General features: G+C 46.3%; 1 protein-coding gene across 1 annotated transcript in view; it reads left to right on the forward strand.

Moving 5' to 3' along the window:
• Positions 1-13,251, forward strand: part of PPP1R18 (protein phosphatase 1 regulatory subunit 18) — a 41,978-nt gene that overhangs the window by 25,273 nt on the left and 3,454 nt on the right. The window contains exon 3 of the mRNA XM_035107254.3: positions 12,533-12,740. Within this exon, the coding sequence (XP_034963145.1) occupies positions 12,533-12,740 (208 nt within the window). The remainder of the gene's footprint in view (positions 1-12,532; positions 12,741-13,251) is intronic.

The following is a 13,251-nucleotide window of genomic DNA, read 5'->3' on the forward strand; positions in this document are numbered from 1 at the left end:
CATTATTATCAATTTACGATGGGGTAGAAGGTTCGCAGGCTATGAAGGACTTGCTCACAAATTTATTGACAGCTGCACGAAATATGATAGCTAGGAAGTGGAAGGGGCGAGCAGAATATAAAATGGAAAAATGGTATAAAGAGGTGTGGGATATAGCTATTAATGATAAATTAACACGTGCCATTAATGTAAGACGGGGAATATGCAGGAGAAATGGTTTTGAGGAGATATGGAGGGTGTTTGTAAAATTTGTATTGTTAAAACGGAATGGGGTCAAACCATCACAAGAGGTGTTGACATTTTGGGAGGTTGGATAGTTACAATGGATTGGTCTCGGAGGTGGGGTGCACATTTTTATTCTTATTTATTTATCATTATTTTTACTTTGTCAAAATAAAAAAGAGATTTTTTTTAAAAAAAGGAAAGAAATAAATTCAGGGAAAAGAAAAAGGAAAGTCACAAATGTGCTTCCTCCCCCCTCTTTCACCCTCGCGAAGTAGGTTTGGCCGAGAGGTTGCCACCAGCTAATCTGTGGGCCTTCAGACATTGGATTCCAACTCCCATCAGCTCAGAGAGATTTCTGCCTGAAGCGCAGGAGAGCTGCTGAGCTCTGTAGACCAAATGGCCTGACTTGGTATAAGGCAGCAGTCACAGGGTGTTTGTTACACGCGTGCAGTTTCGGTTCAAATCATTAACAGTTCAGCTTGCAGGTGATTCTCTTATTTTAAAGCACTTCCTCCAGAACCACAGAGATCTTTGTTGTAGGCCACCTCGCTTCCTTCTGCTTGCAGCAGTCTTATCGGTTGGGATAAATGTGGGTTAATCTGCAGGGAATTAATGCGGGTTAGAGATAAGAAGATCCTGTCTCGGCAGGGTAGAGGGCAGGATTAGAGCTAGTAAATCCTAAATGTTGCACCATGGCACGCTGGTGTCCCAGAAGAGAACCGCTATGAGAAATAAACTAATGACATAATTAAAAGTTCCTGTGAGCCCAGAGGATTTACCGGTAAAGGAGGTAGCCTGTTGTATCTCTTTGTACTACATAGTTCTCTGCCCTGTGTGGGAGGCAGGAAATTATTTCCAGCATCTGCACTGGATGCCAGCGTCACTCCTAATTAGCTGACATGCATCCGTCTTAGGAGACAATGGAGTGCACCTTGGGGGGGGGGTGAGATCAAGCTGTTGGGCAGTTGCAGCGCCTGCTGTGGCTGTAGATGCAGGAGAGAGATGTTTTCTTGCGGCTGGGGCAGATGAAGGCGGCCGGTTGTGCTGCTGCAGATGCACTCCGAATAAAGCAACAAAAAAACCACTCATTGATAGAGGAGGTTGCCTATTCATCTCTACATGGTCATGGACTGGGGTTGCAGGGTCTGGAGCAGGGATTGCCCTTTGTTTTCCACCTTCTTGGTACAAGATTATTTTCCTGTTTTAATCCAGAGCAGGTGGCTGGAGGGCAAGGTTGGGTTATGGAGAAGAAATTTGACTCCTCTACCAGTCTAGAAGTGTTTCTGATCGTATTTGTGCCTAAGATAACCTTTCAGATGAGATCATAAAGCAAAACCCGGTAGTAGGGTTGCATGTTCTGCACATCTTGAGAAAGCTGATGGTTCCTTTTAACCTTCTGATTCCTGTGTGGAGCGTAGATAAGAGGGTTCCACACTCGTAAAATGAGTTTGCTACCCATTTCTTGTATATAGGAGTTCGTAACATTCATGTGTTGTAGCTGCTTATCCTTTCTTCCCCAGCAAATAGCAGCTTTTAGGGACAGGGATTTAAGACATAGCTGCCAAGTTATCCCTTTTTTAAAGGGATTTTCCCTTATGCTGAATAGGCTTCCTCACGAGAAAAGGGAAAACTTGGCAGCTATGATTTAAGATCAGAACAAGGGTTAGAGGAGTAGCTGTTGAGCAACTGCTCTGCAGGCAGAAGGGCTCAGTCCCCAGCATCTCCCGGCCGGACCGGGCGAGAACCTACTCTGAAATCTTGGAAAGCCCCTGCCAGCCAGTGCAAGACAGTAATGAACTAGATGAGCCAATGATCTGATTCAGTAGAAGGCAGTTTCCTTTGTTCCGGCCTCTCCCTTAGGCAAATTCCCTGATCTTCAAAGCCGCCGTATGGAGCTGGCAATTAAAAAAAGAAGCCCAACAGTAATTGCAAGATATCCTAATCCTAGATCTCCCATGTCACTTCCAGATTGGCAGGAAGTATCCTGGCTCACCAGTCGAGAGAACCTGCTTTGCATGCAGACGATAGCAGATTAGTTCCCTGGTATCGCCAGTTAAATGGCTCAGGCAGCAGGTGACGGGAGAGACATTCAACCAAGACCTTGGAGAGCCGCTGCCAGTCAGAGCAGACAATATTGAGCTAAAGGAACCAATAGTTTGACCCCAATATAAGGCGACTTCCCGTGTTGTTCCTCAGTGAAGGTGCAAGAAAAATATCTCCTTTCCTGCTCTGCTTCCTGTTGTGAAATTTACCCTCTCTCATTACGAAGCACAACTGGGTTTATTTAATAATTTTCATTTTTAAAGGGGGGTGTCATCAGAGCCGGACAACAAAAGTGGCATTAAAATGGAACTGCAGATCAAAGAGTTCACCTGCGGCCTTGCACAAGTGAAACTCTAGCTCCCATCAGTCCCAGACAGCTTGGCCAATGGCCAGGGATTAATATGCAGAACGATATTAAGTTTGTAAATTGAGATAAAGAGAAATGAAACAAAAAATAAAATAAAAATTGGCATGGGAGTGAATATCCATTCTACAGTAGAAATGATGATGCTTTGAAGCACCCCACTCCAGAAAAAAACCCCACAGGCTAAACTTAAGTCTGACACACCTCAGAACAAAACACAGATAAAAGAGAGGTGTCTGAGAGTGCTATTAGGGCTGTCATATATCTGGGTTTTCCTGGACACATAGGGGAATCGGGCTGCAGAAATGGTGTCCGGGTGGATTTTTGCTGAATTGGCAAAATGTCTGGGAAAACCTGGACATATGGGGAGGGGGGAGATGTTCCCCCCTCAAAAAAAGCTCAACAGCTTTGACACACACCCCAACCAAAAAAAGGGAATCCTAGCCCATGGGTGTCATGATGGAGGGCCTCAGATCTAAAGAGTCACAGCATTGTAGCTATCATGTCCACCTCTCTAGTAACAATCCTGTAAGCGGGGCAGATTAGGGTTCAATCAATGCATGATGTTCAAAAGCTCCAGGAAGGAAAGCAAACCGCAATCTCATCCCTTTGGGACTGGGATCCACCTGCATACCTGAGTCTTCTAGTGCAGGGGTAGCCAATGGGTTGCTCTCCAGATGTTGGACTACAGCTCCCATCAGGCTTGACCATTGGCTGTGCTGACCAGAGCTGATTGGAGATACAGTTAATCAGCATCTGGAGAATGCCACGTTGGCAGGAGAGGCAAGTCAGCCGGAAGAAAAAAAGGTGCCTTCTTCGTTCTTAAACAGAGGTTGGATGGCCATCTGTCATAGATGCTTTAGCTGAGATTCCTGCTTTGCAGGGGGTTGGACTAGATGACCCTTGGGTCCCTTCCAACTCTATGATTCTTGAAACCCTCTTCCATCCAATCCCAATAGATATAAACAGCACTCCAAGGCTCGTGTTGCAGGCTAGCTAGAGCCCTGAACAAGAGCACTCCTGGTGGTTGGGGAATTGCAGCAACCTTTTTTTGGTTGGTGTTTCAGGTCCTTTATGTTTGAACTGGCCTGCTAAATTAAACCCACCACCCATTCATTCATTTAATCACACCTTTCGTGCTGCCTGGAGGTCTGCTTTGTGATGGTGCCTGGTTTTGTAACTCCATCATTTGTTTTCAAATTGTTTTAATTTATTTTGTTTTATTATGCTTGTGAGCCACTTTGAGAGTCCTGTGCAGGGCTGAAAGGCAACGTATATGCTGCCACTCTGCCAGGAAGTACCCGAGACAGCATAAAACCTTTTAAAAATGCAAGGCTGCCTCAAAAGCGCTGAAACTCACTAAAAGCTGGCATTAAATTCAAAGCAGCAGCATAAAAATACACCACGAAACTGTGGTTAGCACCCCAGCGGTAAAAGCCACAGTCTATTTAATTACTCAGTCATCAGTACATAGCGACTAAAACAAAAAGGGGTTTTTTTAAATAAAAAATACTGTAAAAGCAATAAAATCAGTCACAACAAAACCTAAGCACACCACAAGAACAGTAAAATAATGAGTCCAAAGAACGTTTAGGATTATAAGCATATTACTATCTTGTGCTGACTTCCAGGAAAAGCTTTGTAAAACATCAAATGACATCAGTCGCCAGCAAAATGCTGTTACTACGGGGGTGGCCAAATGGGTTTCCCTTGGGAAATAGTTCTGCAGCATGGGTGCCACAATAGAGATAGCCCCTCCCTCTCCTTTTTATTTATTTTCTGAGCCATCAGTGGGACTTCAAGCAGATACTTTTCTCCCAGATCTTGGATAGCAGGACGGAACGTACGGAAGAAGACAAGTCAAATGAAGTATTCGTTTATTATTGTTAATCTTACTCCTACCTTTCCTCCTAGCAGGTGAGGGTGATGAGCTGAGCTCTTCCTTTGCTGCACCCCTTATTCACACAACAGCCCTGCAAAAAGGCTCGGCTGAGAATAGGATGCCCTCCAGATGTTTTTACACTACAGTGCCCATCAGCCCCAGCCAGGGTGGTCAATACTGGGGGTGATGGGAGTTGGCGTTCAGCATCTGGAGACCACCACAATGGCTAGCTCTGCTCTAACCACTATGACACACAGGTGTAGGTTTTCTGTAAAGACAGACTCCTATTGATACGATGGGCAACATGTGGCTCTTCAGGTAATAGTTAGCCGTGTTGGTCTGACGTAGTTGAAACAAAATTTAAAAAATCCTTCCAGCAGCACCTTAGAGACCAACTAAGTTTTTTATTTGGTATGAGCTTTCAGGTGCATGCACACTTCCTTCAGATGCCTGAAGTATCTGGAGAAGTGTGCATGCACACGAAAGCTCATACCAAAATAAAAAACTTAGTTGGTCTTTAAGGTGCTGCTGGAAGCAATTTTTTTTATTTTGTTTCTTCAGGTATTGTTGGACTCTGACCCCCATGAGGCGCCCAGCTAGCATAGTGAGGAGTGATGAGAGCTACCATCCAACAACACTTGGACAGCCACAGAGTTCTCCATCTCTTCTTTAAAGCTGAGCACCGAAATCTTAGCAAGGACCCAGTAGAGCCGAGAATAGTGTTGTTTTGCTCCCAGAGCGAAAAGCAATTTAAGTGCATAATTCTGCGCTGTCCTGGATAATTTTCAAGGCTTGCTCCTTGTAGATCCTGTTGCCAAGGCAACAGATGACACTGTTCAGATCCTTATCAGAGAGGAAGGGGTTCTCTAGCAATTGATGAAACGGAGCTCTCCCTCACCATGCAAAGCAGATTCAACAAGCACTCGCAGCTGCAAGCTTGCAGTAGACAAAACAACCTAGGATTGCCGTGCCAGCAGCACTCGCATCTAAGCATCTAGTGGACTTTGCTGCATTATCTCCCATCAGTGCCGTGGCACCATCCACACATATTCAAGGCTGTTTGAGTGGCAGCTAGCCATCAGTTAAGATAACCAATACATAGATCATAGAATCTGAGGGGACCCCGGGGATCATCTAGTCCAACTCCCCACAGTGCAGGAACAACCATCAATATATCTTAATACTTCTCAGAGGTATGGGGCACTGTGCAGGGTTTCAGAGGCCCAAAAAGACGTCGGAAGAGCTTACAATGCAAGGGGATAACTAACATGGTGGGGTGAGAAAAAGTAACAAAGGGGAAAGGCGAGCAAGCCCATGCAACTTAAATAGCCTTAAACCTGGCTCCCGTTTGGGACAAAGATTAAGAGGTTTAGCCAAAAGCAGACATAATTACAAAGGAAAAGGAAACGGGGGGGGGGGGACCTGAAAGGAAAAAAACAAACATACGTTGCAGCGTGAAGTGCTTCTATTCAGAGTTCCAGTCATCCCCCCAGTTTTTTAAATTTCTCCTCCACCCTGAGAGACAGTCAGCGTTCTCCAGACATTGAGCAGCTGTTTTAGGGTCTGCCTCCTCTTCTTTATTTCCTTTTCCCCTCTAAAGATTTGTGGGCTTGCAGCAGACCTTTCAGAGTTTCCACAAACCGGCTGGTACCTTCCTCTTGTTTGCGTGGGTGGTTTTGACTACAGAAGGATCAGCGCTCAGATAATGGGCTGGCTGTTAATGTGTTTACGGATGGTTTAGGAGAGAACTCAGAAGCCAGTTTCCATGGGTGTAGCCAGCGGGGGCGGGGGGGCAGCTTCCCCCCCATCAAGTAAAACAATAGAAATACTTAACTGACCAATCATGTCAGTACTGCCCCCCCCAAAAAAAAATCATGGCTACGGCCATGCCAGTTTCTTGTTCTTTCCCCTGTACTGTCTTGAATTTTGCATTTCCTCGCTCCTCACCGCAGCTGCCGGGAACCGCACCCACCCAAGGCCTGCCTCCTTGAGGAATGCACCCATTCTGAGTCACCCACTCTGCCCAAACAGCCCTGGGTGGGCAGGAGAGAGAAGCCCAGGACCCCTGCAGCTGCTGCTGCTATACCACCTCCAAGTCTAGAGTGAACCCTCTCGGGACTTTCCTCTTCTTTTCCTTTGCTGCTGATAACGTGGGTGGGGAAAAGAAAGAAAACCCAGAAAGCAGTGTCTGGGTCTCCTCCTGGGAGGAGAGCTGGGAATATTTATTCTTGTATGAAAGAGCCAGGGAGTGAACGTCAGCAGCACAAATTCCAGAGCTATGTTACATCTGTTCCGGAGGGGGGGCGGTCTCAGGAGGCATCCTACTCACAAGTAGAACCTTGGCAGAGACACATGCCTGACTGCCATGTTCCCTCCCTCCTGGTCATAGCTGCCAAGTCTCCTGTATTCCCTGGGAAACCCCCGTTTTTCCAGCCGTTTCCCGCTGGCAGCCCAGATTTTTAAAAACCCCGTAAATCCCCCGGATTCTTACCGGCCCGGGGAGGCTCCTTCTGCACATGTCTGGAGTCTCTGGACATGCACAGAAGTGATTTTTGGTGCTGCGGCCATTTTGGAAATGAGACTACCGAAGCTCACAATTCTCAAAGATTTGTGAGAATTGTGAGCTTCAGTAGTCTTGTTAAGCTTTTACACATGAACCTTAGAAAGAGTCCGCCCCCTGAGGAAACCATTCCTGTGAAACAGGGAAGAAGCTAGCCGCCCGTCGGAAGAGATAAGAACGCATGATACATCGTAGCACTTTATTATCGGACTTGATTATTGCACTTTATACTGGACTTTTAAGACTTCGAGCATGAGATTGCATCATTGTTTTTGTGGCTCTTTTTTTGTTTGTTTTTGTGACTGTGTGGAACCCAGTTCAGCTACTGATTGATGGAGTGTGTGACTGCAGTATATTGTTTATTTCTTTCATTTTATGGATCAATGGTCTCGTTAAGATTGTAAAATCAATGTTAAATTGCAGCTTTAGGGGTTGTTTTTAAAAGAGTGGAACGGATTAATCCATTTTGCATTACTTTCTATGGGAAAGCGTGCCTTGGTTTTGGAACAGACTTCCAGAACGGATTAAGTTTGAGAACCAAGGTACCACTGTACTATTGTGGTGCAGCGGCTGCTTAGATACCCTGGCCATGAAATTCTGCTGGAAATTATTTTCGCAAATCACCTGTGTCCACGGGTAGCCCCAAACCAGACTGGTTGTGGTAAAAGTGGAAGGGAAATTAACCTTTCTCCTCACTCCCTAGTCTATTTTGGCCCTCATTGAGTAGGTAATCCCATCCCATGTGCAATGACTTCATTCTTTGTGTTGATGGTGTGGGAAAGCCACTCTGCACATGTTCTGTGGCATTCTAGTATTACTTTGTGTGCTGTAGTCTAGAGGCTGAAAATAGGTTTTGAGGTTAAGCCGCATATCATCAAAGTTCTCAAAGGATAGCTTCTACATAACCAGAGCTGGGAAACCAAACAAAATAGACTGATCTTCTGTGCTCTAATCATCAGCTTGGAAGCTTTCCAAGCAAGGATTAGCATGATCATCTGCTAATATTTGACAACATGTTGTTAAAAGCAAAGTGAAGCCAGATTTTAAAAGGTGAGCTTTTGCTCCTACCGGTACTGACACTTCTCTTTCCCCCCCTTTTGCTTAAGACCCTTCCCATGTTAAAAACAAAACAAAACCCAAGTACATCAAATTGCAAATATCGGAATATCGTACCACAATTCATGCCACCTCATTCTGCTGCATTCTTTGGTGTGTGTTGAGTATCCAGCTGGTTTTTGTACTACAATTCCCATCATCCCTGACCTCTGGTCCTGCTAGCTAAGGACAATGGAAGTTGTAGTCCAAAAACAGCTGGAGACCCAAGTTTGGGAAACCCTGGTGTAGACCAACACCCCACCCCCATTTCTGAAGGTTTGACTCTTCCTTGCTCAGGCCCATAACTAGAACTGGCAAGTTGTTTTTAAACTGCTTCCTGTGACTGGAACAGCAGCTTGACTTGATTCAGCAAGTGACCATGTGGAAATGTTTCCCCCTGCTCCTTTCTGTTGTGAAGGCACAAGCCATTTCCAACATGCCATTCGGCAAGGCTTTTTTCTTCCCTGTTCAGTCTACAAACAAATCTTCTCCCCCACCTCTTCCCTGGGTCATTAATAGACTCCAGTTAATTGAGATTAGCTTGGATTAATTCCCATGGGAACACTTGGGAAGGAGATCAAGGACCCCCTAGGTCGCTAAACATAGGGGGCCTGGGAAGGAGCACGTTGATGGCATCAGTGGCCTGAACCAACAATCTGGAAACTGGGTCCTTAAAACTGCAATGGGGTGGGCTTCTAAGGGGCTCATCCCTGCCTGCCAGAACCAGCAGAACTTTATGACAACATCAAAACAAAGCCTGGGCTTCCGTGGTCCATTCTGAGCTCAGTTTTGTAGTTAATCATTTACAGAGGACGTTTAAAGTTCTGTAAGTTAAGCACTTTACAATCTCTATCGTGTCCTTTCTCACACCATCCCTCCGGAAGCACGTGGTTCTCCCTGCTTTTACAGCAAACAAATTGTGCAAGGCAGTGCCTTAAGTCATGGCTTCCTTGTGTTGCCTGAGATTCTATCTTTAGGTCACTCTGGGTCTTCCTTGTTTCAGGTAGCAGCAGCAATGAGGCCATGTCATTCAGGGCTGCAGAACCATTGGCCCTCCAGATGTTGCTGGACTACAACTCCCATCATCCCTAACCGTTGGCTGTTCTGGCTGGGGCTGATGGGAATTGGTGTTCAATAACATCTGGGGAGGGGGCAGATATCCCCCAGCCTTGATGTAATGGGTTGCAGTGTCAATTTACAAAAATAAAAATGAGGAATGAACTGTGACCACCTTTTTCCTGATTACCTTATTTCCCCCTGCCATAGCTTTTTTTTTGCTTTGCAGCTAGGTGGCTTATGGAAATTCCACAGGTGCCAGCAGTAACAGCATGAGAGTGTGATTGGCTTCCTGCTCTGCTAGCAGCCTTCCCAGAAGTGTGAGAAACAGGATGCTGGACTAGGTGCAAGGCACTTAGGTTTTTATAGCAAGGAAATTGATTAATGGGGCTAAACATAATCTGTTGAATTTTGGCCTGCCACGTTACTGAGTTTTAAGCCTGTCTAGAAGCCACATTTCCTGACCCTTTAAAGCCGGGTCTCTTGGCCCAGATGTCTCAACGGAAGTCGAGAGCCTTTCTTTCTTCAGATGTTCTCCGTATGTTTGCTACCGTAGATGCATGCAGGGATGAAGCACTGCGGTGAGGAAGGTTGAGATTCTTGATAAATTCCCTTTGTCCATTGCTGGGGGACATGATACCCTCCAGATGTTGTGGGCTAAAACTCCGATCAACTTCAGCCAGCCTGACCAGTGTGGTCAAAGAAGATGGGAGTTTTAGTTTACAAAATCTGGAGGATGCTCCCATGGGCTAGCCTTCTACAGTAATACAGGCAACCAGGGCAAATTGGGATTGTACCACTGTCTTCTGTGCCAAATGTTTCACAACGAGAGTAGCTGACTGAGATAACTGCCAACCTACCAATCGGTTGAAGGGAGATTAGGCAAATTCATGGAGGCTAAGAAATACAGTCATACCTCATGATACATCCGCTTCATGATACATCTTTTCAGGTTACGGACACGCCAAACCTGGAAGTCCCGGAACGTGTTACTTCCGGGTTCGGCGCATCCGTAACCTGCACAGAAGCACTAAATCGCGCTTTGCGCATGCGCAGAAGTGCCGCATTGCGTCATGCGTGTGTGTCACTTCATGATACGTTTTTTCGCAACAAGAGGTATCACTGTATTTTTAAAAATGAAAAAATATTCATGGAGGCTAAAGCAGCCAATGGCTTCTAGTCAAGATGGCTATATGCTACCTGCAGGATTAGAGGCAAGTTGAGAGTGCTTTTACGCTCGCATCCTCCTGGAGGGGTTTCCAGTAGGCATCTGGTTGGCCCCCTTGGGAGCAAAACACTGAATTGGCTGTATTTATTTATTTAGAAAATCTTTTAAGAGGCTTTTTTGTCTATAAATCTCAGAGCAGCACGCAATAGCCACAAGACCGCGAAGACTCAATAAATAACAGTTTAAACATTCAAATTGCTATAGAATTTCAGCAAGCACTTTACAAGGTGCCAGATCCAAACAACATCAACAGCCAGGAAATGTCAGGGTAGGCAGAAAGGTCTGCGAAAACACCCCATGCTCAATGCTTGCCTGGTCTCCATGGGGATCCTGCCCCTTTGGTCTGATCCAGCAAAGCTCTTCTTATGATCAACTCCTCCTCCTGAGGCCCAGTGTCCGCTACTGGGAGCCTATCAGAATATATTGGGTCCTTACCCGCCCCCCACAGGCAGTATATTCTATCTCCTCTTTCTGCATGCTATTTTGGACTGCCGTGCTCTCAGCGCTCGCCAAGGTGATGGGTCTCAGAGGACGCCTGCCCTTGAGAATGGTCGCTTGACTCTCTTCCGCTGCAGGGGTGGGTGTGGGGCAACTTAATCTCATTTCCTCCAAGGTTTATCTCCTGCTGCAGCTTCCGCTCTATATTTTGCCATGGGGGTTGAGCATGTGTGTGCATAAGGAGGGGACGACACATGCTGGCAGGTAGCAGTAGTGACTTACCTGGCAAGGAAGGCTAGGAAACCTCCTTTTTTAAAAAAAAGATGCCCAAAGGCATAGGAACGTGTTGTTGTTGTTGTTTTCCAGCAGAACCAACAAAGAATATTGCAACTGGCAAGCTTATTGTGGCATAACCAGCTTGTTAGTTTTTATTTCATTCCACGTATTCGTACGCCATTTGATATTCCGAATTCCTAGGCGGTGTGCATAAACATTAGGAATAGACAGAGGAAAAAGGACAGTTGAAATTCATCATAGGGACAGACCTTCAAATGCCTGCTGAAATAGGAAAGACTTTGGAAAGAATTCCACAGAATTGGGCCCATGGCACAGAATGCAAGGTATCTCATTGTGACATGCTGTATCTCTGAGCCATGGGGGACCGCCAACAGAGACTCCCCACAAAGATCTCAGTGATATAAGGAAGGGCTCCCAAAGTTGGGTCTCCAGCTGTTTTGGGATAACAATTCCCATCATCCCTGACCACTGGTTCTGCTAGCTAGGGATGATGGAAGTTGTAGTCCCAAAACAGCTGGAGACCCAAGTCTGGGAAACCCTGACATAAGGGATCCTTAAGGGATCCTGGGCCTAAGCTGTTAAGGGCCTTGTAAATTAATACAAGACCCTTGAACACTGGCCTGGAAACATATGGGCAGCCAGTAAAAGCTTTAAAGCACTGGCATTATGTGCTGACAGGAGTCTGCCCCCGACAACAGTCTAGCCACAGCTAAGTTGTCACAAAACTCTTTGTTGTCTTTATTTTCAGGTCATCTCCTCACTCCCTGTCCCCGAAGCTTGTGCTTTCCTGTTTCTTCTTGCCTCCCCCCCCCCACCTTTCAACCCACCATTCCACCTCCCCGCTGCTGACCCAGGGTATATCTCTGTAACCAGGAGAAGTTTGCTCTCAAAAACAAAACAGCGGCACTCACAACGCAGCACAGTCCCCTGGGGTGCCGCTCGCAACTTGCATGTGGTTTATTCCTACCGGGTGCTCCTATCTGAATGAAAGGGACCCACTGGTTTAACTTAGTGCAGTGAGTACGCCAATATGGCATCCTCCAGCTGTTGTTCAACTCCCATCGTTCCTGACCGTTGGCTGTGCTTGGTTGGGACTGATGGGAGCATAGCTGCCAAGTTATCCCTTTTTTTAAGGGATTTTCCCTTATGCTGAATAGGCTTCCTCGCGAGAAAAGGGAAAACTTGGCAGCTATGGATGGGAGTTGGAGGGCATGCCGTTGACTGCCCCCATCGAGTGAGAGGTTGGCTCCGTCACCTGATCTCGCATGGCCAGAAAAGGAGGAGATGACAGAGCAGAACACTGTGGAACTCAAGATCTAACCAGCTTTCTCCTTTTCCACGCAGCTTAAGATTTCGTTCAGCGAGAACCAGCTGGAGAGGACCTTCCAGTATCCGTCAGAGGGCTCCTTGCTGGAGGAATATGGGCCTCCCGATGAGTCAGAGCCTCTGACCTGCACCAACGCCCATGGGGATGACGAAGAGGAAGAGGAGGAGATGCTGCTGCTTCATCGGGGCCTCCCGGGCCTGCTGAGGACCAAACCCCTCATTGTAGGTGAGTATGGGCAATACCAATCTAGATGAACCCAGTCTCAGTAGAAGGCAGCTTCCTGAGTTCCCAAGAGGCATGTTGGCAGTTGGTTGCACAGTCTGAAAAGAGAGGGGAAGCCTTGCAGATCCAACATCAGGTCTCACTGAGAGCTTAAATCACTTGGAGCTGCTACACGTCTGTTTTCAGACTGGACCACTTGACACACGGCATTCAGCTGGGGAACTTGAGTGCTTGAAGGCTCCCTCTTGTTAAATACTCACTACGACCAGTGGTTCTCAAAGTGGCAGGAAGTGTGGTGGGAAGGTTCGAGGACAAAGAAATGTTTAAACGTTTTGTTTGTGTAGATGAAAAGACGAGTTTGTCTCAAATTAGACCTAATGTAAACGAGGTTAGCTGGCGAGAGCAAGCTCACAGCTCTCACTGAGTTTGTAAACATACTTGAGGTACATATGTAAGAGGCTCGCTTATGATCATTTTTTGGGAATGATTCATGCTCCTATGCAGCTGCATTGTT

This window comes from Zootoca vivipara, chromosome 2 (assembly GCF_965207765.1).
Source record: "Zootoca vivipara chromosome 2, rZooViv2.hap1.1, whole genome shotgun sequence".
NCBI classification, from domain to species: domain Eukaryota; kingdom Metazoa; phylum Chordata; class Lepidosauria; order Squamata; family Lacertidae; genus Zootoca; species Zootoca vivipara.